The sequence below is a fragment of the Akebia trifoliata genome, chromosome 16 (genome assembly GCF_017979445.1).
Source record: "Akebia trifoliata isolate Shusen 1 chromosome 16, ASM1797944v1, whole genome shotgun sequence".
NCBI classification, from domain to species: domain Eukaryota; kingdom Viridiplantae; phylum Streptophyta; class Magnoliopsida; order Ranunculales; family Lardizabalaceae; genus Akebia; species Akebia trifoliata.
Genome location: NC_141390.1, coordinates 9,740,357 through 9,768,067, shown reverse-complemented (window position 1 = coordinate 9,768,067; position 27,711 = coordinate 9,740,357). Strand labels below are relative to the sequence as shown.

At 36.3% G+C, this 27,711-nt stretch overlaps 1 protein-coding gene across 1 annotated transcript; it reads left to right on the top strand.

The window, feature by feature from the left end:
• The first annotated feature begins 739 nt into the window (after positions 1-739).
• On the top strand, positions 740-8,043 carry LOC147382534 (asparagine--tRNA ligase, cytoplasmic 2-like). Its single transcript, XM_086429277.1, is given in 9 exon segments — positions 740-1,203; positions 2,376-2,507; positions 2,509-2,613; positions 3,874-4,641; positions 5,361-5,546; positions 5,631-5,695; positions 6,520-6,649; positions 6,732-6,790; positions 7,588-8,043. Coding segments are annotated over 9 exon segments (2,028 nt in total). The 5' UTR covers positions 740-804; the 3' UTR covers positions 7,772-8,043.
• The last annotated feature ends 19,668 nt before the right edge of the window (positions 8,044-27,711 follow it).

Genomic DNA, 27,711 nt, shown 5'->3' with positions numbered 1-27,711 from the left:
TCTTTTTAAAAGATGTGTATTCTGTTCCAAGATTCATTAACTAGTAAACTTGATGAAGTAAGGAAATTTTTGAAAAAAAAATTCAATAAATAAGTATTTGTTGCAAATATTTATTTAAAAAACATAAACGGCCCCCCAAGTATTGGAAGTAGCAATGATGCTTATATCGAAAATGTTACGAGTGTTGACTAAGATAAGGCATTTTGTTATAGCACCACTATAAGATACGTTTATCAAGAAATGTAACACAGCGAATTTTCAAAAACTTCCATAATAACTTAAGAAATTCTTTGTTTATATCTTAAAAAATTAAACTTAGTTGACTCGGCCGAGTTTTTGTTATTTTTTGTCCAACTCGGTTTAAGACGAGTTTTGAAACCTTGGAGTGACCCGGTGACGGCTGCCGACGTTGCAAGGCAGAAAGTCCTTTTTTTTTTTTGAAAGTTTAAATAAATTCCTTTTTCAAATGCCCCAACGTTCAAGAATTCCAAACCTTACCTCTCTCTCTCTTCTTCTTTTTTCCAAACCTCATCTCCAATCCCACAACTAGAGATGACCCAACTCAAAGACAATCCTTTTCCTTCTTCACCAAACCTTCCCCTCCATCTCATCATCTTCTTCTTTCTCTCTCTTCAATCCCTTAGAAATACTTCCCAAGCAAAGCATCCATCCTAACCTAAATCTCTTTAAATTCAATCTCCAATTCTCCTCTCCATTTAATCCAAAACCTAAACACAACAACAACAACAAATACCCAAACTTTTTTCTTCTTGTTCGTTACTTTGTTTTGTTTCAAATCCAAAAATGGCTACAGAAGAAGGACTTGGAGTCGAAAACCGCGTAATAATAACTCAATCGAAATACTCGAAGCGAGTTGTTTTGAAAACGATATTGGGTCGAAGCGATGGTGGTTTGGGTTTGATTGGGGAGACAATTGTGATTGGAGGATGGGTGAAATCCTCTAAAGAACAAACAAAAGATCTTCCTCAACCACCCAAAAGAACATCTACCGAAAAAGATGTTAGCTGTGTTGAAATTCTTCAGTCTCGAATCCCTCTCTTTCGTTCGATTTTTAATGTTTTGAGTGGAAGCGGTGGCCGTCCTCTTCGACCCAAGTTGGATTCTGTTCCTGCTACTAAGCCTTCTTTACCTGAAATTGCTTACTTGCAAGTCAATGATGGGTCTTGTGTTCCAAATCTTCAGGTACAATTCAATTTAATCAAACTTCTTAGAATTTTTTTTTTTTTCAAATTAATGACTCTGCTTAGTGGGATGATTTGAATTTTTATTTTATTTTTGGTATGGAAGAATGTTTATTTATAGAAATTATGATTAATTTCATGAAAATTAAGTGTAGGTCTTCTGTTGAATTGGGTTTTATTAGCTATTTTTGAGCCCTGCAAGTGATTAACCACCTCTTCTTGTTTGTTGTAATCCTTACTTTACATGTTGGGTGTGTATAATTATGGAGAAAACATTTTATCAAGAAAATCAATTTCTTGAGAAAAAGGATTTTGGAGAAAATGTTTGTTTGTGTTGACTACCCCAAAGGAAAATGTCAAGTAAAAAAGGAAGTCGGTTTTTTTCTAGCATTTTAGGTGTGGAGGTAATTGCTAGAGAATAACATTAAGATTTTCCTGTCTTTTGACAAGAAAATCATTTTCCTAGGTGGTACAGTCAGAGAATATTTTCCTGGAAAGATAAGAAAACTATTTTTCAATGAACTTGGTTTTCCCACGAAAAATGCATCAATCATAATACTACTAGCATTTCTCATTTTTCTGAGAAAATTATTTTTCCTACAAAATTCCCATCCAATCATATAGACCCTAAAGGAATTTCACCATGATTGGATGGAGTTTGGGGAAATTCAAAATTCCCAAAAATAATGGTTTAAATCAGTATAACATAAGAAACAAAGACAGATAAGAAGAACAAAGCAAACTTTTATTTTTAATTTTTGCAAATTTTTTAGATGTTATGTTAAACCCAAACTAAAAAGGGAAAACACCTAAAATGGTAGAAAAAAGTTGAAAAATTTTAAAAACATTTTGATTCTGACAAAGATTAATTACCATCTTTGAAATTAAAATATTTTCGTTAAAGTGGAAAAAAAAATTCCTATTTTATAAAACAGTAAATACTTTCTTTGTTTTAATTTCAGTAAAACAGTTAAAAAAAGTTTTGTTTTATAAAACAGTGAATTTTTCCCCACTTTAACAAAAATATTTTAATTCAAAAAATGGTAAATTATCGATTTGGGAAATTAAAATGAATAATGTGCCATTTTGGTAATTTTTCAATTTCCAGTGCATGTTTTGGTAAATCACCCAATTAAAAATTATCCTAACTTTTGTGCTTGTAACTTGTTTCAGGTTGTGGTACATGTCTCTATTTCTCCTCTCAGTCAATTGACTCCTACTGGAACTTCAATCTTAGTAGAAGGTGTTCTGAAGCAACCATCAATACCAGGTAAGTGTGTTATAGAACTTAAAGTGGAGAAAATTTTTACATTTGGGGACAGTTGATTATGCAGAGTATCCATTATCAAAGACAAGATTACCTTTGGAAGATCTAAGGAATTATTCACATCTTCGTCCACGAACAACTACGGTAATTTCTTATCCAATTTTGATTTAATTGTTCGCATTTTTATTACCACTATTAAGTATTTTGAAATTGTAAATTTTAATAACATTTTGGGTAATAGAAATTTTTATTTTTGTAGAGTTCGATTATGGTCCTAGTTTAAGCAGAATAAATCGTTATTCTAATCATAAATGAATCCAGGATCTATTTAGGATTGATTACTATTAACAAACATTTAACTGTTAGAGATTTATGGGTAATTGTTACAAGGAACATTAGCGATAACTATTAATGTGATTAGAATTTTTAATCTTTAGACTCACCTTCTCCTCTTTGTTCTATTCTTTATGGATCCGTTATTACCTTTAATGATGGAATTCCGGATTCTCAATAACCTCTTCTTCTCTATCATGCCAATTTCTAGAGAAAAATCAATTTTTTTTTCCTTTTATTTCTTGAGAAGACCCTGATTTTCTAATGGAAAATCAATCGTTAAATAGGGGAGACCGATCCATTCTTTAATTGCTGAAGGCTGATATTTCTTGTTTTTATGTTATTTACTTCCATTAACTTTACCTGTAATCCTGATATTATGGGATAATTCTGGGGTAATGTTGAGTCCTTAATATCTATATGTTCAATCAAGGCTTAAATATCGCATCGATTGAATGTTTAGGTTAATGAAAAAATTGATATCGTATTGGCTGATATATTTGATACATTCCGATGGATACCTGATTAGGGGCAGATTTACAGTGTGGGCACTTTCCCCTCACAAAAATTCGTAAAAATCACATTGTCCTTCTGCTAATTTGATATATTTTGAGTTTGCCCTAGGAAACTTTTGGCAGTTGCCCCCGTTCCCACACCCCACTCAAACTTTTGGGTTTATTAGAACACCCTCTATTTGATTAATATTAGGTAGTTGCCCCCACCCCCCCCCCCATCGATGACATTGCCCCTTGACTTAGGTCTTCTGTCATAGACTAATTAGAAGTGGCCTAAATGTCTTTGTCTTCAACCTTTTGATGAAAAATCTTTGAATTTTCTCCTCAAAACCACTCATCTTCTTGTTCTTCAATCTTACCGGGCAACTATATCTTGCCCAATTTACAAGAAAATCCTGGGGCCACCCTTGTAACCGATACGTTATCGAAACATTCAATGTTTCGTATAGGTCTTGGCTGGTACCAATACATATCAACAGATGCATTCTGATATTGTAAATTATGTGTTCTATGATAAAATGAAAATAATCTTTTACGTGCTTTGTCAATATTGTAGGTAGGATCTGTTACTCGTATCCGAAGTTCCTTGACTCAGGCTACTCATGCATTCTTCCAAAGCCATGAGTTCCTTTACGTGCACACACCCATTATTACTAGCACCGATGCTAAAGGTTCTAGTGAGAAGTTCCAAGTCACAACTCTTATTGGAAAAGATGAGAAAGAGGAATCAAATTCAATGGAGGATAATAGAGCTATCAAGCTTGCAGTTGTTAAGGCTGCCATTAAGGAGAAAAGTAGTAAAATTGAAGAGTTAAAGCGAAGTGATAGTAATAAGGAGGCTGTGGATCTCGCACTTCAGGATCTCCAGAAGGCAAATGAGCTAGCCTTACAGTTGGAAGCAAGAGAAACATCAAATTCAATGGATGATAATAGAGATATCAACCTTGCAGTTGTTAAGGCTGCCATTGAGGAGAAAAGTAGTAAAATTGAAGAGTTGAAGCGAAGTGATAGTAATAAGCAATCTTTGGTTCTCGCACTTCAGGATCTCCAGAAGGCAAATGAGCTAGCCTTACAGTTGGAAGCAAGAGAAACATCGAATTCTGGAATTTCGTCCAAGTCTGGAAATGTGGACTCTTCTAAAGATTTCTTTTCTCACCAAATGTATCTAACGGTTTCGGGTCAGCTTCACCTTGAAAGCTATGCTTCTGCTCTTGGAAGTGTCTACACATTTGGACCGACATTTCGAGCAGAGAAATTAAAGTCTACAAAGAATTTGGCAGAGTTGTGGATGGTTGAGCTCGAAATAGCTTTTGCGGACTTAGAGGTATGTATGTGCTTTTAGTTTGTGTGGTTTCTTCATTCTTAATTTCTTGTATGCTACTCAATCCTTTCACTTATATTCTTCTCCATGACACGTTGAGGGATTATAGAAGATCAGAAGAAAATGGACAAGGAATTCAAAGAGATCGATTACATCTCGTTTTTTTCTCTTTTTTGTTGTTTTTTTAATGGCTTGACAATGCTTACAAACTTGTTGAACATACTTGCACAGTTTCTGAAATTTTCTCCAAATAATTGATTTGTTATCTTAAGAGATCTTGCTTTGTCATGTCATTTTTTTATTGTTAGACACCAATTAATAAAATTATATAGTACACCAAATTAGGATAGAGTTATAGACAAATATATATATATATATATATATATATATATATATATATATAGTTATGTAACAAGCAAAAAGGCATGATATCCTTGTTTTGTAATTGAAAATATTAGTTAAAAGGGTAGTTTTGAAGATTACATAGTAAAAAGGATGTTTTTTAAAAACTTACCAACACAATTTTAGGGCCGTGGGATTCAATTTTCTTTGCTTTTGACCAAAATGACTCTGACTATAATAAGTTTAAATGATAAGGTGGGGGCATTTTTGGAATCCAAATATTCGTGTTGAACCACTTCTACTCCACCTTCTCTCATTATAATAGTAAAGATGAAGGTTTATGGCACTTATTGAAATATTGTTGCTTGTCACACTTATAGGATGTCATGAACTGTGCGGTCGACTACTTGAAATTTCTCTGTCAATGGGTTTTGGAAAATTGTTTGGAAGATATGAAATTTATGTCAAAAAGAATAGACAACACAGCTATTGATCGTCTTCAATCAATGACATCAAGCTCATTTGAAAAGATAACCTATACAGAAGCAGTAGAGCTTTTGAAGAAGGTAAAAAAGTTGCTATCCAAGTTTCCAAGATATAATAATTTTAATCCAATTGTAACTCACAACTGTGAAAAATTGCTCAAACAGATTACAGATAAGACATTTGAAGCAAAACTTGAATGGGGTATAGCTTTGAGTGAAGAACATGAAAGGTATGTATGTCCATAGTGACATTTAGTATGCATAGTTGCTTGAGTTCTTGCAATCTGTGGCATTTGAAACACATTAGATTAAGCAACAAAAATATGTATTGCTAATAAACAAAAAAAAAAGAGAAAGAAATAGGGATGAAGATGGTTATGTTAACCACCAACTACTCAAAAGACCGATCTTTTGGAGAGGGGGAGAACTATGAATAAGAGGGTCACGAGGCTTAAGTAGGGTATGTCTCACACACCTGAGAGTGGAGGAAAAGATACATTCAACACTACCCCTCACCCATAAGGGTGGAAAATCGAACTTGTGACCTATACGAACCTAGTGCTTTGATACCATGTTAACTAACCAACTACTCCAAAAGACTGATCTGTTGGAGAGGGGGAGAACTATGAATATAATAAGCGAGGCTTAACTAGGGTATCACACCCGAGAGGGGAGGAAAATATACACTCAACAGGTTGGTTTAAGGTAGCCAGGTCTCCTAGACCAGTTCGAGATTATTGATCTCCTAAATCCAGAGGATTCTTTTAATATTTCTAATTGATTTTTTAAATCCCATAGATTTCCTTATTTCTAGCGCAAACCCTAAACCAACCGAATTAAAAAATCCAAATCAATTTCCTAATCTTAATCCTAATCCTAATCTCATAAACTAATCTTACTACTATACTGCATATCGTTCCGTACATGACACAATATGAGTCGTTCCACTTTACTTTTATCTTTCCACGAAATTGTTTTTATTTGCTATACATTGAAATTGTGAACTACCATCATTCTTGTTTAGGTATTTACTTGCTCTTTATAAAAATGACAGTTACTTAGCTGACAAGATGTATGGAAGGCCTGTAATTATATACAATTATCCAAAAGAAATCAAGCCCTTTTTTGCACGCCTTAACGATGATGGGAAAACTGTTGCCACAATCGATGTAATTGTTCCAAAGGTAAATTTTGAAATGTTTGTATATTTCTATTTAAAAATAATAATATTTATCCCTATAATGCGAATGACTTATTGTTTTCTAGGTTGGAACTTTGATTAGAGGTAGTCAAAGGGAGGAGCGCCTAGAAATGCTCATCACAAGGTAATGTCATTCTCATCTACATCTATCCTCTCACTTCTAAATGATCTCACACACACACACACACACACACTCAAACACACCAACAAACAAACAAAAACCAAAAGAAAGAAAAGAAAAACCCATTGTCTTCAACCTCTTGCCATGATTAATTTTTCTTCCAAAAATTCGTCATTTTCAACTTCCCCCCAAACCTAGACTGTTCTTGAGGGAAAAAGACTTCTAAGTGACCATTCCGCTTCAGAATTTCGGTAGAACCCTCTCCTCCTTTGAATTACACGTGTCGTTTTAAGGAGGTATCCCTAATATTAATGAAAAAGTAGGGTTGTTAAATAAACCAAAAAAACCACTTGTCTTGTAACGAGGAGGTTCCTCTAAAATTTTGAAGTGGCCTGCCCACTTCAAAGACAGACTCGTTCTTGAGGATTGAAGGTTAGAGGGAATATACTTTTGAGGTTAAAGACCGTGTAAAAAAATTTCCCCTAAGGTTGAAGCGAGCCCAAATTTTTGTGATAAGTATTTTATATTGATGACAATGACTAGGATTTCACCAAACCTTAGCGATGCCACAAAATTACCCCTAATTTTATTAAGTAAGAGGAAAGATGACTGCAATATAAATTTTACACTAAAAGGGTGCTATTATAAATCTCTTCCATATGCAAAATATGATCTTAATTCTTAACCAATAAATTCCAACTCATTGTCGAACATTATGAGACAATTTGAACATTCAATGTTTCAGGATCAACGTTATTTATCAACTTATATATAAGCCTATTCATGTTCAATGTTTGCAGGATGAAGGAGTTTGATTTGCCAAGAGAGCAGTATGAGTGGTATTTAGATCTACGGAGGCATGGAACTGTGAAACACTCCGGCTTCAATCTTGCGTTCGATCATATGGTTCTCCTTGCTACTGGCCTAACCAATATTAAAGATGCCATCCCTTTCCCTAGAAGTTGCAGTGACACAAAATACTAAAACTTGGTTCTAAGGGTGGAAGGAAAATAAAGATTAAAGATAGTGACACCCAATGGTGATGCCTTGTGATCTATTATTTAAGAATTCTAACCTTCCTTTGTGTTCAATGATGATATTTTTATGGTGTTGAATGTTGAAAATCGATTCACTTGTAATTGTGTATAGATTTGTATATGAAAAACAAATGGAAATATCCAACAATTCAATCATGTTGTTGCTTTTGTGCGTATACCAGTTCTGTCACATTCTTGTTGGATTGTTAGATTATAAATGAAATAAAATGAAGAACTTAAAGAAGAAGATTGTTGATTTTTTAATTTTTTTTTGTGTGGAAATGTAGACCTTCCAACCCTTTAGAAACAAATCTTTGCTCTTAAGATCAAACAAAATCAATTTCTACAAGAACCTAGATCATGGGTTCATGAAAAATACCTGTGATGCTTAAACAAATAATGCAGAACAGATCTGAATATAGAGTTTAGTACAAATCGATCCAAACTTTTAGTGAATTCAATCCAACAACAGTGGTGCTCAACCCTTTCCCTTCTCCTAGTTAAAGTGATGGGATTATGATCTTGAGCATGTGAGAGGGACCCCATCCTCCACTTAAATAGTTGCAATGGCTCACGATTTTAACCCATTGCCGAAATCGCAGAACACAAAAATGTAGTGAGTCTCTCTGATGATTATGGGTACACCACGTCGCCCTTTGAAAATGATAGGTTTACTTGTGGTAGCTTACCCTCCGTGACTGCAAACTTTGTATGGATCAAATTTCTAACAATTTCCCACTTGGTCTATACAAATGATTTTGATTTTGAAAAAGGCTCAAGAACTAAAAAAGTTATTTTAAAGCTGAATGGTCACTCTTAATTTTAGAAAAATCATTGTTAAAAATTCTTTTAGGGATCACTTTTTAACTTTCACCTAATTTTAAAAATGATATTAACAATGGATCATGAATGTTTTGAAGTTCCTTATATTGACTTCAAGACAATTTCATGGTCTCAAAGCTTCATATAATCATGCACTCACCTCATGCAATCATATGTGTACATGTTTTGTGTCCTTCATACTTCATACTTTTAGTGTGTTATTCTGATATATTACGACATAACAATCATGTGAAAACTATCACCATCCTATCAGAATAAAAGCTAAATAATGTATTGCCCAGATGCATTTATCCTAAGCATACCTCATAAATACGTACTCCTAAGCAAAACTTTATACATATAGCATATGCACAAATATAGCATGGTGCAAACACCCCAATTTGCACGGGCCACTTCAAGATGGTCCATAAAAATGAACTTTTTACCAATTTATCGATCAAAGGCGTAAAGATCTAATTCTTGAAATTTCTCACTTTTTGTCATAATAAATTGGCCCATGGACTTACAAATAATTTCTTTATTTTAAATTTGGGATCCATCTCTTCCCACCACATCCGATTCTAAGCCCATCACTTCTAAACCACTTCCAAAGCCTGCCCTTTCTTCCAAAATATCCCAACCTAATCAAATCCAATCCAACCCTTAACTAATTCCAATCTCAAAACCCAACTTACAAAAAGGCCCATTATTTAAAAACATAAGCCACATCACCCATGGATCACCCCTAAAGCCATACCCAAGCCCATCACTAAGCCCAATATTCATGTCCATAAGCCTTTTTTAACTTTAAAGCCCATTGACCAATGTCAAGGCCTTCTTCAATCACTTTGCCACATGTCACAACAATAATCAACCTTGCAAAAAAATAAATCTCATCATCATCATCATCACTATCCCCCACACCACACCACACCACATGGCACAACCTAACTCCATAATTTTCTCCAAGAATAAAGCTATAAGTTACTCTTATGTTATTGTTAAGTGTCTAAAAATGCGTATTTTTCCATTATTTTATAGAGCACTTAACCGTAATTTCTAATCTAAAAGTAAAATTTCACCATACGTTACATTTTACTGATAAAATTGCATGTATTTTTATGAATTTTGAAGATTTAATTATGTATCAATTTCTTATAGGCAAAACAAATGGAAATTAAATAATCAAAGAGTAGAAAAACTATCAAAGTCAAATTCAAAGGTCAAAGTCAAAGTACAACCAAAGAGATCTAATGGTCTTAGATTGATAGAATCAAATTTTCCTTCACTCTAAATTTACCATGTTATACCTGTTTTGCCCATAAATTTTAACTCATTTATCAAAATAAAGTGATATCAGTGAAATTAGAAAATTGATTCAAAGGAGAACAAATTAGTATTCACAAGGAAAGGCTAATTTAGACTTTGAAATAGTAAAAAACGTGTGACAAGTCAAAGACTCCAAATTTATCATATTTTACCATTTTGGATGTACCTATTGACCCAATTATTAAAATGGTGCAAGGTCAACGGAGTTAGAACTTTAATTGAGAGAGGGAGATATTTCTATTTCACGAAGGAGTTCAGATGAAAAAAGGTAAAAATTTGTTGTCAAAACAACCCTAGTTGTTGTCTATAAAAAGACATTAACTCTCTAGTTTTTGGGTTCTCTTTTCTCTCTCTTCGATCCTTCTCTCCTCTCCCAATCTCTTTCTTCATCTTTTAGCTTTAGGTTTTAATTTTATTTTTATTATAATTTTGGAAGACAAGGAAGATTTTGTTTAAAGATTTCATGGAGTTCTTTAATAATAAAATATTTTCTTTATTTTCTTTATGGTGTCCATAATCATGCTTGTAACATCCCAAGCCCACAATAGTAAAATATTGTCCGTTTTGGGTCGAAGTCCATACGACTTTAAAATGTGTTGTACTATGTGAAAGCGCCCTCGATCCGCGGGGTGCGCGGATCCGCTTTTGACCCTTGAGGTTTGGGAGTCGCCACCTAGTTATTACGGTCTAGGAACCGATCAATGACTCTAAACGGATAAAAACTAATCTAAAACCAAAAAAATTGAATTCGGGGATCAAGTTACGGGGTTGGAAGGTATTAGGCACCAACCCCGCCCGGCCAAAGCCGGTCTCTACTAAATTTTCAAGTAAATTACATTGCTAAAACCTAGATAAGAAAATAAATAAAAATAAAAGGTTTACCTTTCCGATGGCAAGGACTTGGTTCCCTCAGATCTGACAAAAAGAACTCCTTGTACCGTGCTCCCTTACTTCGTTCTGCTTCCGGATTTGACTTCGGATCTCCGAGGCAAGGTATCTCCTTGTTTTTGAATCTGAACTCTTCAATTTCGTTGCGAATTTGGGGGTGTTTTTAGAAGGCTTTTGGGTGTTTTCTAGACTAAAATTGAAGGAGGGATGTTAGCTAAGGAGTTGGGGCTCCAAAACTAGGGTTTATGGGGGGCTAGGGGAGCTTCTAGACCTACTTCTCTTAGGGTTTATAATTTTTATACGAAAATAGGGTGTGAGCACCTCTATTTATAGATGTTTTTAGGGGTTGATTTGGATAGAGTTAGTGTTTAATTAGAGATCTTTTAATTAGAGTTGTGTTTTAGTTTGACTTGTTTTAGGTATAATTGTGTTTTAATTAGAATTGTTTTAGGTAGAATTGTGTTTTAATTCAAATTGTTTTAGGTAGAATTGTTTTTAAGTTAGAACTCTATTAGATAGAGTTATTAATCAATTATAATTCTATTATGACTTTTGGTCTTATTTGATTGACTTTTAATGTTTTGACTTTAGTCTTAATTGATCGACTTTCAATATCTTGACTTTAGTCTTGCTTAATTGACTTTAATTTTGACTTCAGTCTCACTTGATTGACTTTAATACCTTGACCTCAGTCTTGCTTGATTTACTTTAAATTTTTGGAGAAGGCCCCTCCATTATTTCTTTAATTCTTTGGACCCCCAAATGGAGGGGTCCTTAAAGAAATATCCCACGAACCCTCAACGATTTTGCCTGAGAGCCCGATTGATCGATTTTTTAGGTTCAAAATTTTAAATTAATTTCATTAATGTTTAAATTTAATTATTTAATATTTTATTTATTAATTTCGAATTTTTTAATTATGAAAATTGTGAAATTACCATTTTACCCCCAGAGAGGACTTTTCACGTTTTAAGTCAGTTTTTAATGTTCTAGGATGTTTTAGAATCGATTTTTCGTAAGGAATTCAATGAGAATGTTGGTTTGTATCATTTATGAAAATTTTTATGTGAAATGATTGTGAACTTTATGAGGGGCATTTTCGTAATTTTGTCAGATTCTTTTAAAATTGGTGAAATGATTTATTTGGTTCCGATTTGTTATTTTATGTGTTCGAGAGAGTTTTTCTAAGCGTAATGTAGGCTCTAGAGTTGTTTTGATGTTAGGGGTAATTTGGTAATTTGGTAATTTTTAGTGATTTTTATCGTGAAGCTTCTTTTTGGTTGCAAGATGATGATTTCTATGTTTCTGGGGTTGTGTTTTCCTAGCGTAGCGTGGTTTCTAAGGTTTTGCCAGTTCGAGATACCTCATCTGGATTTCTGAAACAAATCTGGTAACAAAATAAAGCAATGGAATACACATCCATCATTGGGAATCCTTGCGATCGGGTTGACGAGTTGATTAATCAGGCGGATGCAAAAATGGGGTGTCTACAGATGCCCCTCTTTGGCAGAGGGTTGAAGCAAACTAGATAGCAAATCTATTTTGGTAGATAGTGCGATATCTGAATGCCAAAGCTAGTGACATTTCATTTTGCAGCCTGATTTAGCAATTCGTCAGGGTGTTCGGATCCTTGAGGGTAAAGCTCTCCCCGAATCAAAAGGTTGTCAGGTCCTTGAGCGCAAACTCTCACTGACGGTGTCAGATCCTTGAATTTTAGAGAATTCTCCCTGACTAAAAAAATGCAAATGTGCAAGTGTGTGCACTATGTGAAACTGAGTAAAACCTGAGCATAAATTTAGCATAATCTGAGTATAAACTGAGCATAATTTGAATATAAACTGAGCATAATTTGAATATAATCTGAACATAGTTCCTGAGCATAGTTCCGAGAAAACCCTCGGCGGTATCTGAGCATAGTTCCGAGAAAATCCTCAGCGGTATCTGAGCATAATTCCGAGAAAACCCTCGGCGGTATCTGAGCATAGTTCCGAGAAAACCCTCGGCGGCATCTGAGCATAGTTCCGAGAAAACCCTCGGCGGTATCTGAGCATAGTGCCAAGATAACCCTTGGCGGTATCTGAGCATAATTCCGAGAAAACCCTCGGCGGTATCTGAGCATAATTCCGAGAAAACCCTCGGCGGTATCTGAGCATAGTTCCGAGAAAACCCTCGGCGGTATCTGAGCATAATCCAAGTTAACCCTTGGCGGAAACTGAGCAAAATCCAAGATAACCCTTGGCGGCAACTGAGCAAAATCCAAGATAACCCTTGGCGGAGACTGAGCAAAATCCAAGATAACCCTTGGCGGAGACTGAGCAAAATCCAAGATAACCCTTGGCGGAGACTGAGCAAAATCCAAGATAACCCTTGGCGGCAACTGAGCAAAATCCAAGATAACCCTTGGCGGCAACTGAGCAAAATCCAAGATAACCCTTGGCGGAGACTGAGCAAAATCCAAGATAACCCTTGGCGGCAACTGAGCAAAATCCAAGATAACCCTTGGCGGAGACTGAGCAAAATCCAAGATAACCCTTGGCGGCAACTGAGCAAAATCCAAGATAACCCTTGGCGGAAACTGAGCAAAATCCAAGATAACCCTTGGCGGCAACTGAGCAAAATCCAAGATAACCCTTGGCGGCAACTGAGCAGCGGAAACTGAGCAAAATCCAAGATAACCCTTGGCGGCAACTGAGCAAAATCCAAGATAACCCTTGGCGGAGACTGAGCAAAATCCAAGATAACCCTTGGCGGCAACTGAGCAAAATCTAAGATAACCCTTGGCGGCAACTGAGCAAAATCCAAGTTAACCCTTGGCGGAGACTAAGCAAAATCCAAGATAACCCTTGGCGGAGACTGAGCAAAATCCAAGATAACCCTTGGCGGAGACTGAGCAAAATCCAAGATAACCCTTGGCGGCAACTGAGCAAAATCCAAGATAACCCTTGGCGGCAACTGAGCAAAATCCAAGTTAACCCTTGGCGGAGACTGAGCAAAATCCAAGATAACCCTTGGCGGCAACTGAGCAAAATCCAAGATAACCCTTGGCGGAGACTGAGCAAAATCCAAGATAACCCTTGGCGGCAACTGAGCAAAATCCAAGATAACCTTGGCGGAGACTGAACAAAATCCAAGATAACCCTTGGCGGAGGCTGAGCAAAACTGGCAAAGGAATGAATGAATTTTGGAGAAAATTGATTAGAACGAATCGGGGAACGAATAAATCTGGAAGATAATGAATCTGGAAGAGAAATGATTGATTCCAAGAATGATTGAATCTGGAAAAGAATCTGGAGAACGAAAGAATGTTATATCTCCTATGTGAGATCCGAAATGCTTTTGTTTGAACCTCAAGGATTTATCAAAAAGTTTTAAAACCCGAATTTTTATTTCTTTCGAACCTCAAGAGTTTTTTGAAAAACTGTTATCAAGAGGGTTACCTTAAATTTGGGGTTCTCATTATTTTTTAGGATTAACATTGCTCAAAAGCAATATGCCTCTAGTTTGACAATGACCATGGCCTTGAAAATAATTGAACACATCATAAAAAAATGCCCCTAGTATAAGGGGAAAAGTTACATTAAAAAAAGAAAGAAAATGCCCCTTGTATGAAGGTTTGAAATAATTGATTACCACAAGCGCAATAAAGACTCAACTTTTTAATTTTGATTAATTTTATTAAAGGTTTTGAGTCAGGCTCAAGAGTACAAAATTATTTCCTTTCGAGACTCATCATAGAATTCACCTTTATCTCCCTTGGTTCACTTGGGGAAGTAAACATTTTCAGATCGATCGTAGACAAGTTACTTGTGGCTTCTGAGTCTATGCCTGGTTTAAGCTAAGTATTGAATTGATTATTCGGACTTCTGATGTTTCAGCTCGGACCGCTCTCAGCTTGGAATTTTCTTCTGTTTTTCTTTGTTGCTCTAACTTTTGCCTAGATCGCCTTTTCAGGTTTTCAATCTAGTGAGCTTGCTCTAGCTTTTGCCTAGATCGCCTTTTCAGGTTTTCGATCTAGCGAGCTCTTCTCTTTTTTTTTTTGCTCTGATTGTTGCCAAAGTTGTCCTTTCAGATTTTCAACCTTGCGAGCTTGCCTTAATTTTTGCCTAAGTCGCCCTTTTCGGGTTTTCAACTTAGCAGGCTTCATCATTTTTTTATCTTTTTCTCCTCTGCACTTCTGGAGTTGCTGTCTGATCATGCTTTGTTATCTTCCTTGACTTCTCGTACGGTACTTAGGAGGACTTTTATGGGTAGGCTTAGGACTGGGTATAAAAAGAAAGGAATTTTGAGGCTCAAAAACCCAAATGCCCCTTGTGTGGCATTTCCTTTTAAATTATTCCTTTTTCTTTAAATTTTCTTCCCCATTTTGGATGATATTTCTTTTCTTTTGAATTTTTTTTCTTGATTTTTTCCTTGTCAGGGAATATAGACTTTTTTTTTATTGATGTGGTCGGGCCTGAAGTAATTTCTCAGGTTGCCTACGTACCCCAGAATTTTGGGATCAGACCAAAACGTAGTTCGAACTTTCCCTCCCCTAGGTTAGGTGATCAGGTGAAAGCGCCCTCGATCCGCGGGGTGCGCGGATCCGCTTTTGACCCTTGAGGTTTGGGAGTCGCCACCTAGTTATTACGGTCTGGGAACCGATCAATGACTCTAAACGGATAAAAACTAATCTAAAACCAAAAAAAACTGAATTCGGGGATCATGTTACGGGATTGGAAGGTGTTAGGCACCAACCCCGCCCGGCCAAAGCCGGTCTCTACTAAATTCCCAAGTAAATTACATTGCTAAAACCTAGATAAAAAAATAAAAAAAAAATACCTTTCCGATGCAAGGACTTTACTCCCTCAGATCTAACAAAAAAGAGCTCCTTGTACCGTGCTCCCTTGCTTCGTTCTGTTTCCGGATTTGTCTTCGGATCTCCGAGGCAAGGTATCTCCTTGTTTTTGAATCTGAACTCTTCAAGTTCGTTGCGGATTTGGGGGTGTTTTTAGAAGGCTTTTGGGTGTTTTCTAGACTAAAATTGAAGGAGGGATGTTAGTTAAGGAGTTGGGGCTCCAAAACTAGGGTTTATGGGGGGCTAGGGGAGCTTCTAGACCTACTTCTCTTAGGGTTTATGATTTGATACGAAAATAGGGTGTGAGCACCTCTATTTATAGATGTTTTTAGGGGTTGATTTGGATAGAGTTAGTGTTTAATTAGAGATCTTTTAATTAGAGTTGTGTTTTAGTTTGACTTGTTTTAGGTAGAATTATGTTTTAATTAGAATTGTTTTAGGTAGAATTATTTTTAAGTTAGAACTCTATTGGATAGAGTTATTATTTAATTAGATCTCTATTATGACTTTTGGTCTTATTTGATTGACTTTTAATGTTTTGACTTTAGTCTTAATTGATTGACTTTTAATATTTTGACTTCAGTCTTGCTTAATTGACTTTAATTTTGACTTCAGTCTCACTTGATTGACTTTAATACCTTGACTTCAGTCTTGCTTGATTTACTTTTAATTTTTGGAGAACCCCTCTCTAAAATATCTTTAATTCTTTGGACCCCAAATGGAGGGGTCCTTAAAGAAATATCCCACGAACCCTCAACAATTTTACCTGAGAGTCCGATTAATCGATTTTTTAGGTTCAAAATTTTAAATTAATTTCATTAATGTTTAAATTTAATTATTTAATGTTTTATTTATTAATTTCGAATTTTTTAATTATGAAAATTGTGAAATTACTGTTTTACCCCCGGAGAGGACTTTTCACGTTTTAAGTCGGTTTTTAATGTTGTAGGATGTTTTAGAATCGGTTTTTCGTAAGAAATTCAATGGAAATATTAGTTTGTGTCATTTATGAAGTTTTTTGTGTGAAATGGTTGTGAACTTTATGAGGGGCATTTTCATAATTTTTGTCGAATTCTGTAAAAATTGGTGAAATGATTTATTTGATTTCAATTTGTTATTTTATATGTTTGAGAGAGTTTTCCTAGGCGTAATGTAGGCTCTAGGGTTGTTTTGAGGTTAGGGGTATTTTGGTAATTTGATCAATTTTTAGTGATTTTTATCGTGAAGCTTCTTTTTGGTCTGCAAGATGATGATTTCTATGTTTCTGGGGTCGTACTTTCCTAGCGTAGCGTGGTTTCTAAGGTTTTGTCAATTCGAGATACCTCATCTGGATTTCTGAAACAAATTGGTAACAAAGTAAAGCAATGGAATACACATCCATCATTGGGAATCCTTGCGATCGGGTTGACGAGTTGATTAATTAGGCGGATGCAAAAATGGGGTGTCTACAGATGCCCCTCTTTGGCAGAGGGTTGAAGCAAACTAGATAGCAAATCTATTTTGGTAGATAGTGCGATATCTGAATGCCAAAGCTAGTGACGGTTCATTTTGCAGCCTGATTTAGCAATTCGTCAAGGTGTTCGGATCCTTGAGGGTAAAGCTCTCCCCGAATTAAAATGTTGTCAGGTCCTTGAGCGCAAACTCTCACTGACGGTGTCAGATCCTCGAATTTTAGAGAATTCTCCCTGACTAAAAAGTGCAAATGTGCAAGTGTGTGCATTGTGAAAATTGAGTAAAACCTGAGCATAAATTGAGCATAGACTGAGCATAAACTGGGCATAATTTGAGTAAAATTTCGAGAAAACCCTCGACGATAACTGAGCAAAATCCAAGATAACCCTTGGCGGCATCTGAGCAAAATCCAAGATAACCTTTGGCGGCAACTCAGCAAAATCCAAGATAACCCTTGGCGGAGACTGAGCAAAATCCAAGATAACCCTTGGCGGAGACTGAGCAAAATCCAAGATAACCCTTGGCGGCAACTGAGCAAAATCCAAGATAACCCTTGGCGGAGACTGAGAAAATCCAAGATAACCCTTGGCGGAGACTGAGCGAAATCCAAGATAACCCTTAGCGGCAACTGAGCAAAATCCAAGATAACCCTTGGCGGAGACTGAGCAAAATCCAAGATAACCCTTGGCGGCAACTGAGCAAAATCCAAGATAACCCTTGGCGGAGACTGAGCAAAATCCAAGATAACCCTTGGCGGCAACTGAGCAAAATCCAAGATAACCCTTGGCGGAGACTGAGCAAAATCCAAGATAACCCTTGGCGGAGACTGAGCAAAATCCAAGATAACCCTTGGCGGCGACTGAGCATAATCCAAGATAACCCTTGGCGGAGACTGAGCAAAATCCAAGATAACCCTTGGCGGAGACTGAGCAAAATCCAAGATAACCCTTGGCGGCAACTGAGCAAAATCCAAGATAACCCTTGGCGGAGACTGAGCAAAATCCAAGATAACCCTTGGCGGAGACTGAGCAAAATCCAAGATAACCCTTGGCGGCAACTGAGCAAAATCCAAGATAACCCTTGGCGGAGACTGAGCAAAATCCAAGATAACCCTTGGCGGAGACTGAGCAAAATCCAAGATAACCCTTGGCGGCGACTGAGCAAAATCCAAGATAACCCTTGGCGGAAACTGAGCAAAATCCAAGTTAACCCTTGGCGGCAACTGAGCAAAATCCAAGATAACCCTTGGCGGAGACTAAGCAAAATCCAAGATAACCCTTGGCGGCAACTGAGCAAAATCCAAGATAACCCTTGGCAGAATCTGAGCAAAATCCAAGTTAACCCTTGGCGGCAACTGAGCAAAATCCAAGATAACCCTTGGCGGCAACTGAGCAAAATCCAAGATAACCCTTGGCGGAGACTGAGCAAAATCCAAGATAACCCTTGACGACAACTGAGCAAAATCCAAGATAACCCTTGGCGGAGACTGAACAAAATCCAAGATAACCCTTGGCGGAGACTGAGCAAAACTGGCAAAGGAATGAATGAATTTTGGAGAAAACTGATTAGAACGAATCGGAGAACGAATAAATCTGGAAGATAATGAATCTGGAAGAGAAATGATTGATTCCAAGAATGATTGAATCTGGAAAAGAATCTGGAGAACGAAAGAATGTTATATCTCCTATGTGAGATCCAATATGCTTTTGTTTGAACCTCAAGGATTTATCAAAAAGTTTTATGAATTTAAAACCTGAGTTTTTATTTCTTTTGAACCTCAAAAGTTTTTCGAAAGAACTGTTATCAAGAGGGTAACCTTACTTTGGGGTTCCTATTATTTTTTTAGGATTAACATTGCTCGAAGACAAAATGCCCCTAGTTTGACAATGACCATGGCCTTGAAAATAATTGAACACATCATAAAAAAATGCCCCTAGTATAAGGGGGAAAAGTTACATTAAAAAAGAAAGAAAATGCCCTTTGTATGAAGGTTTGAAATAATTGATTACCACAAGCGCAATAAAAACTCAACTTTTAATTTTGATTAATTTTATTGAAGGTTTTTGAGTCAGGCTCAAGAGTACAAAATTATTTCCTTTCAAGACTCATCATAGAATTCACCCTTATCTCCCTTGGTTCACTTGGGAAAGTAAGAATTTTCAGATCGATCGTAGACAAGATACTTGTGGCTTCTGAATCTATGCCGGGTTTAAGCTAAGTATCGAACTTGATTATTCGGACTTCTGATGTTTCAGCTTGGACTGCTCTGAGCTTAGGATTTTCTTCTATTTTTTTCTTTATTGTTCTAATTTTTGCCTAGATAGCCTTTTCAGGTTTTCAATCTAGCGAGCTTGCTCTAACTTTTGCCTAGATCGCCTATTCAGGTTTTCAATCTAGCGAGCTCTTTTTTTTCTTTGCTCTGATTGTTGCCAAAGTTGTCCTTTCAGATTTTCAACCTTGCGAGAGCTTGCCTTAATTTTTGCCTAAGTCGCCCTTTTCGGGTTTTCAACTTAGCAGGCTTCATCATTTTTTTTTATCTTTTTCTCCTCTGCACTTCTGGAGTTGCTGTTTGATCATGCTTTGTTATCTTCCTTGACTTCTCGTACGGTACTTAGGAGGACTTTTATGGGTAAGCTTAGGACTGGGTATAAAAAGAAAGGGATTTTGAGGCTCAAAAACCCGAATGCCCCTTGTGTGGCATTTCATTTTCTTGAATTTTCTTCCCCATTTTGGATGATATTTCTTTCTTTTTTGAATTTTTTTTTTTTTGATTTTTTTTATTTTTTTTGTGGGGAAATAGATATTTTTATTTTGATGTGGTCGGGCCTGAAGTAACTTCTCAGGTTGCCTACGTACCCCAAAATTTTGGGATCAGATCAAAACGTAGTTCAAAGCTTCCCTCCCCTAGGTTAGGTGATCGGGCTGAGAAAGAAAAGGCACAATTTTTCTCTTTTTGAACAGGCTGCAAAAGGGGTTGAGAAAGGAGAATAAAGAACTAGGTAATAGGAAAATTGATTCGGCCAAAAATGGCCTCCTTAAATGTAGTACCGTTTAATTTGGTCAAGGTTAGTTGGTTCTGGTAACTCGATTCCATCATGATCTTGAAGTCTGACAGCTTTTCCTGACAGTATTTCCTTAATGAATGAATTTCTCCAATTGGGTTCAGACTTTCTCCTATAATCGAGGAGGAGTGTTCAATTTTCTTTGAAGTCTGATAGTTAAATCCTTGACTTGTAAATGATGAGCTTTGACCTTTTTGTCAAATGCAACGGGTGACTTTTCTTAGATAAGCTTGCATATGGTATAGGGCTTTAACTCATTTTCTTCGATCAAGTTTATTTCTGCATACTGTTGACGAACCCAATCTGTTTCTAACAAATGATTTTTCAACAAGACCCTGAGAGACGAAATTTCCATTTCAACTGGTAAGATTGTTTCCATATCATACACTAGAAAGTAGGGAATAGCTCCAGTGGAAGACTGTATTGAAGTTCGATATGTCCATAGCGTGAATGATAATTTTTCTGACCAATCTCGATGTGATTGTCACATTTTCCTGATAATTGTTTTGAGATTTTTTACTAGCTGCTTCAACCTTTTCATTGATCTGAGGACGGTAGGAGGATGATTTGTGATTCCGGATCTTCAACTTTGAACACAGAGTAATGATTTATGCTTTGAAGTACGACCCATTATCAGAGATCAATTCAAAAGGTACCCCCATATCGACTGATAATATATGATTTGAAACTTAAGATGTAGTGAGGATAGCACTGATACATTTTTATAACATCTTCTTTGATTCCATTGATATAGACAAGTATCCATTCCATGTTAAACAACACCCAAGCTTGTACCTAGCATACCCTCATATGATCACACGAACAAGTCTTTTGAAATTTCTGAGTCAATTCATTATCCCCTCGTGTTCCTTTAGGGATAAGATGGTTTCTATTTGAATCTCTTTAGGAATTATTTTTTGTTTCGAGGTCAAAGACCTTTCCTTTCTCGATTAAAGGTTGAGCCTGACTCTTATCTTCTTGTTCAAAAACGAAATCTATCAAATTATTAGTTAATTCGTTAATGCGCTCGAGGTATTCAAAAATTTCCTTTATCCGATCAATTTCAGATGGGGCAACAGACACTTATAAACTCGATGAACTAACCTGACTCAATAGGAAAGAGTAGATTCAATCAAAAGAAGACATGACCTTACTGGAAAAAAGGACTCAGGTTAACCCAAATGACTCATGAAAACTCAAGACAAGTACCCACACGAGTTTGATTAGGACTGAGGACTGAGATATTGCTTATAACCGATAGGATTGAAACACTATGATCTTCAAAGAACAACTGGATGATGTTGAGAAATTTTGAGGTCATTTCTGACCGTTGATTTGATATTGACGTTTACTCTAACTGACCGGATTTACAACCCTAGCTAGACGATGGACGATTGAGCTTAGATACAATGATAACCCTTAAACCTCTTTGAAGGTAAATTTAACCAATTTCAGTGTCACCCCCTTGATAACATTTTAAATGAACCCTGAGATTTTATTGAATTTTGTGCACCAATCCATTAAACAATTCATTAATGTAATGATTATTTAGAAGAAAAATAATTATGTTGCACTCTTGAAAATTATTGGAAAATAAATTTTCACAAATCTGATTATTTTTTGCAACATTTTTTGGTAGTTTTCCAAGGTCCATAAAAACTTTTCATGCAAAAATAGATCTTTTGCAAATTATTTTTCCGTCTTTTTCTTTTGGAAAATATTTTCTTCTGAAAAATATTTTTTCTCTGAAAAATAGTTTTTTATTTGGAAATCATTTTCTCTTGGAAAATCTTGTTCTTATGAAAAATATTTTTTGGAAAACGTTTTTTCTTAGAAATTTTTTTTTAGAGAATAACACTTTTTCTGGAAAACACTTTTTTTGGAAAATATTTTTTTTCTAGGAAATATTTTGCCTTTGTAAACTATTTTTCTTCTTTGAAAATTTGATTTCTATTTCGATTTAAATGGCCCGGTCCATCAGGACTATTGGATCGGGATGGACTAGGTCATTATTATAAAAGAATGGATTTTTTATTGGGTCGGTGCACCCATTTTGATTTTCAAAAATAATATTTTTGATCCTTGAGGACAATCATACACTCTGATCTCACCATTCACATCACTCACATACATTCATCAATCAACGGACTCCATTCAATAAACAACCCGGGAACACCCACGATAAGTTCGAGTCGTGACCTACTGGGAAGGTTTCTAGACTCTAAGCTTACTACATGCAATGCATTTTTTATCTGGCCACCCTTGCCCAAGCACACCTATATACCTTTCGATACGTGGTGACTTGGTTTGATATACCGTATAGGTGATAATCTAAAACCTCAATTCACTTCTCTGAAGCCAAAAACAGCCAGTTCGATCTCCAGTTGAGAGATGGCGCACAATGCAGAGCAAGGGCCCACTTAAATACCTCTCGTCTAGAATAGACGTAGTCTATCCCCCTCGTACAGTAGGGTACAGCGGGGCAAGATCTGCTTAGGCACCGGTTTTGACCAAGAAGTGCAACTGATATACTTAGATTATCTTTTATACCTACGAGTACGAGTCAAGAGTTGTAGCTTTCATAAATGGTTTGGCATCCCACGAGAGGACCGACCACGTACTAGTACTACATTGGCAATCGGGACATGTGACTGTGTGGCTCACAATAGGACAAAGGCTCAGGTCGCCCCAGCCTGGGTGCATCAAGATACTTCTCAGAATCACCTGATCAGATGGTATTGATGCCCCCAGTTTGATATACCCTAAGGTACATGACTGGAGTTGTGGGTTTCATGAATGACGTCGCATCTCCGAAGAGACCGGGCCACGCACTAGTGCCACGTTGGCTAAATGGGACGTGTAAGTGCTCAAAATAGTAAACGTGCATGTGGTGTGTGCAAAACAGGGTGGGGTGTGCCCGGGATTTTTTCAAACAAATGGGCCCATGGGCTACAGAAATCAATTGGAATTCCAACATGCAATATCAATCAAGATCACAAAAGATATCCAACAATGCATAATCACGATCAAGATAAGAAGATATTATGAAACAGGATATCACTTATCATAACATGCATCAAAGCACTTATAAGGATCAATTATCAAAAATTCAACCACATGATTGAATCAAACAAGGCATCAAAAAGGGCGATCCCCTCAAATTAGCACTGACATGTAAAAGCATGGGTTTTCTGAGTCCACTGAGTTGATTGGACAATATTATTTTTTTTTTATTTTTTTTTTTTTGGGTGCCACGTGGGGAGATCAATGACTCTTAGTAACATTTAAGATCTTACTAAATTAGTGAGGAAAGCAAACCCTTTAGGTTCCAAACATTGGTGGGTTAAGTTAGAAAAGAAATTTTATCTCAACCCAAAAAATTGTTCAGCAACTAATTTGAATACACATATTTTAAAGGATGTGGGTCCCTCACCATGATGTGTAACAAACTCAACAAAATCAATTTTTCATGATAAAAATTGCAATAAGGGACTGCCAAGCCTATAAAAGAATTTTTTTTTTTTTGGTTGGCATGGTTGCTGCCAGCACCCTCAATCAATTTATTTTTTTCTTCTAGTTTTTTCAAAAATGTTGCCACCACCCCACTTATTTGTTGCTGCCAACCCACTTAACATGCAGCCAGCACACCTAACACACAACACTCAAATCACTTGTTATAGCTGCCAGTAATACGCACACTCAATGCTTTTTTTTTTTTTTTTTTTTTTTTTCAATAAAAAAAAAATGAAATAAATCCTAAACACCTCTAAACAAAACTTATGATTCAAACCATTAATATAACTTAAAAACTTTCAAACATCCAAAATTCCCTTAAAAAAAACAACAATCCCAAATTTCCGATAGTGCAGATACAATAATAGTAGAAAAAAAAACTTTCTTCCTCCTCTCAACAGTACGACTTTTGGAATTGAGAATGCATGAAGGACTAGTGGATCTGAATTGTAAAGTTTGACTTTGGTCACATTGATCAATTCAAGAAGTTCAACTACGTTTTGTGGTGAAGGAAGATTATTTGCGAACTGACCGTAGTTGATCCCGATCGAAGCCACCATTGTAGGAAACACTAGAGCTTAAATTAGAGAGAAGAGTAAATCTTCAATGAGACCTCTAGATGAAAAGAGTGAAGAGTGTGATTTTTGGGGAAGAAGAATAAAAGAGAAGCCAAAAGGAGGAGTGGCTGAAGCGTGGTCAAATATGAAGGAGGCCGTGAGTGGTGAGGTCTTGATGGACCGAGAACATTATGGTGAGGTGTTAATAGAGAACGTTGGGGCTGCTGTTATGGCAATGAAGATGAAGAAGGAGGACATCGGAGGTCATCTTGGGGGATCTCGAAAATCGGCATCATTGTGGTCTACCATGGATGATGATAGGGAGTTGCAGAACTGGCGAACTTGAGAGGTTTGAAGAAGAAAACCTTTTGTATTATTTTCATTGGCTTGTTTGAGGAAAGATTGAGAGAAAGAGAGGGATATGGAGAGAGAGAGAGAAATGGGGACGTATCTCTTTCTGTTACTGTTTTCTTTCTTCTTCCATTGGAGAAGAAGATAGAAAGAAAAAAAAAACAGTTTTTACTCTTGGCACACCAACACACCATCATGTATTGGTGGTGTAAACGAGAAAAACAGTGAATTATTTACGGCACACCACGTGCACCAGCACTGTTGACAGAAACTTAAAATTTTTTTATTTGTTTCTCACTTGCTGTCAATGGACAGCACTCTCATCAAAACAAACCGATCAAAAATATAAAAAAAAATAAAAAAACTATCAACCAAAAGATCGATCACACGCCTACACATAAAATTAAATCAAAAGTCGTTCTTCCTTTAAAAAAACGTCCAAGAATAGATCAACGTACGCCTAATTAAAAAAACGACGATCTCCCTACTTTAATAACCATTAATCCATTCTTAATAACACCAACTTTTAAAATTTTGCATTATTTAGGGTCACCTTAAACAACCCTCAATTGAACCCCAAAGATAATAATATGCCAAAATATCAAGTATTCGAAGTCCAAACGCATACTCAATAATCGAATAGCAACAAATGGATAAAATAAATAGCTAAACAAACTAAAAAAATAAATAAATAAATAAAAAATTAAGAAAATCCATTCTAGGTCGCTTTTAACAATGCTCCCATACTTGGGGTTTTTCAAGTTTGATCCTCAATGTCCCCAGCGGAGTCGCCACTGAAAGCGCCCTCGATCCGCGGGGTGCGCGGATCCGCTTTTGACCCTTGAGGTTTGGGAGTCGCCACCTAGTTATTACGGTCTAGGAACCGATCAATGACTCTAAACGGATAAAAACTAATCTAAAACCAAAAAAACTGAGTTCGGGGATCATGTTACGGGATTGGAAGGTGTTAGGCACCAACCCCGCCCGGCCAAAGCCGGTCTCTACTAAATTCCCAAGTAAATTACATTGCTAAAACCTAGATAAAAAATAAATAAAATAAAAAAAATACCTTTCCGATGCAAGGACTTTGTTCCCTCAGATCTGACAAAAAGAGCTCCTTGTACCGTGCTCCCTTGCTTCGTTCTGTTTCCGGATTTGTCTTTGGATCTCCGAGGCAAGGTATCTCCTTGTTTTTGAATCTGAACTCTTCAAATTCGTTGCGGATTTGGGGGTGTTTTTAGAAGGCTTTTAGGTGTTTTCTAGACTAAAATTGAAGGAGGGATGTTAGTTAAGGAGTTGGGGCTCCAAAACTAGGGTTTATGGGGGGCTAGGGGAGCTTCTAGACCTACTTCTCTTAGGGTTTATGATTTGATACGAAAATAGGGTGTGAGCACCTCTATTTATAGATGTTTTTAGGGGTTGATTTGGATAGAGTTAGTGTTGAATTAGAGATCTTTTAATTAAAGTTGTGTTTTAGTTTGACTTGTTTTAGGTAGAATTATGTTTTAATTAGAATTGTTTTAGGTAGAATTATTTTTAAGTTAGAACTCTATTGGATAGAGTTATTATTTAATTAGATCTCTATTATGACTTTTAGTCTTATTTGATTGACTTTTAATGTTTTGACTTTAGTCTTAATTGATTGACTTTTAATATTTTGACTTCAGTCTTGCTTAATTGACTTTAATTTTGACTTCAGTCTCACTTGATTGACTTTAATACCTTGACTTCAGTCTTGCTTGATTTACTTTTAATTTTTGGAGAACCCCTCTCTAAAATATCTTTAATTCTTTGGACCCCCAAATGGAGGGGTCCTTAAAGAAATATCCCACGAACCCTCAACAATTTTACCTGAGAGTCCGATTAATCGATTTTTTAGGTTCAAAATTTTAAATTAATTTCATTAATGTTTAAATTTAATTATTTAATGTTTTATTTATTAATTTCGAATTTTTTAATTATGAAAATTGTGAAATTACCGTTTTACCCCCGGAGAGGACTTTTCACGTTTTAAGTCGGTTTTTAATGTTCTAGGATGTTTTAGAATCGATTTTTCGTAAGGAATTCAATGGAAATATTAGTTTGTGTCATTTATGAAGTTTTTTGTGTGAAATGGTTGTGAACTTAATGAGGGGCATTTTCGTAATTTTATCGAATTCTTTTAAAATTGGTGAAATGATTTATTTGGTTTCGATTTGTTATTTTATGTGTTCGAGAGAGTTTTCCTAAGCGTAATGTAGGCTCTAGGGTTGTTTTGAGGTTAGGGGTATTTTGGTAATTTGATCAATTTTTAGTGATTTTTATCGTGAAGCTTCTTTTTGGTCTGCAAGATGATGATTTCTATGTTTCTGGGGTCGTACTTTCCTAGCGTAGCGTGGTTTCTAAGGTTTTGTCAATTCGAGATACCTCATCTGGATTTCTGAAACAAATTTGGTAACAAAGTAAAGCAATGGAATACACATCCATCATTGGGAATCCTTGCGATCGAGTTGACGAGTTGATTAATTAGGCGGATGCAAAAATGGGGTGTCTACAGATGCCCCTCTTTGGCAGAGGGTTGAAGCAAACTAGATAGCAAATCTATTTTGGTAGATAGTGCGATATCTGAATGCCAAAGCTAGTGACGGTTCATTTTGCAGCCTGATTTAGCAATTCGTCAAGGTGTTCGGATCCTTGAGGGTAAAGCTCTCCCCGAATTAAAATGTTGTCAGGTCCTTGAGCGCAAACTCTCACTGACGGTGTCAGATCCTCGAATTTTAGAGAATTCTCCCTGACTAAAAAGTGCAAATGTGCAAGTGTGTGCATTGTGAAAATTGAGTAAAACCTGAGCATAAATTGAGCATAGACTGAGCATAAACTGGGCATAATTTGAGTAAAATTTCGAGAAAACCCTCGACGATAACTGAGCAAAATCCAAGATAACCCTTGGCGGCATCTGAGCAAAATCCAAGATAACCTTTGGCGGCAACTCAGCAAAATCCAAGATAACCCTTGGCGGAGACTGAGCAAAATCCAAGATAACCCTTGGCGGAGACTGAGCAAAATCCAAGATAACCCTTGGCGGCAACTGAGCAAAATC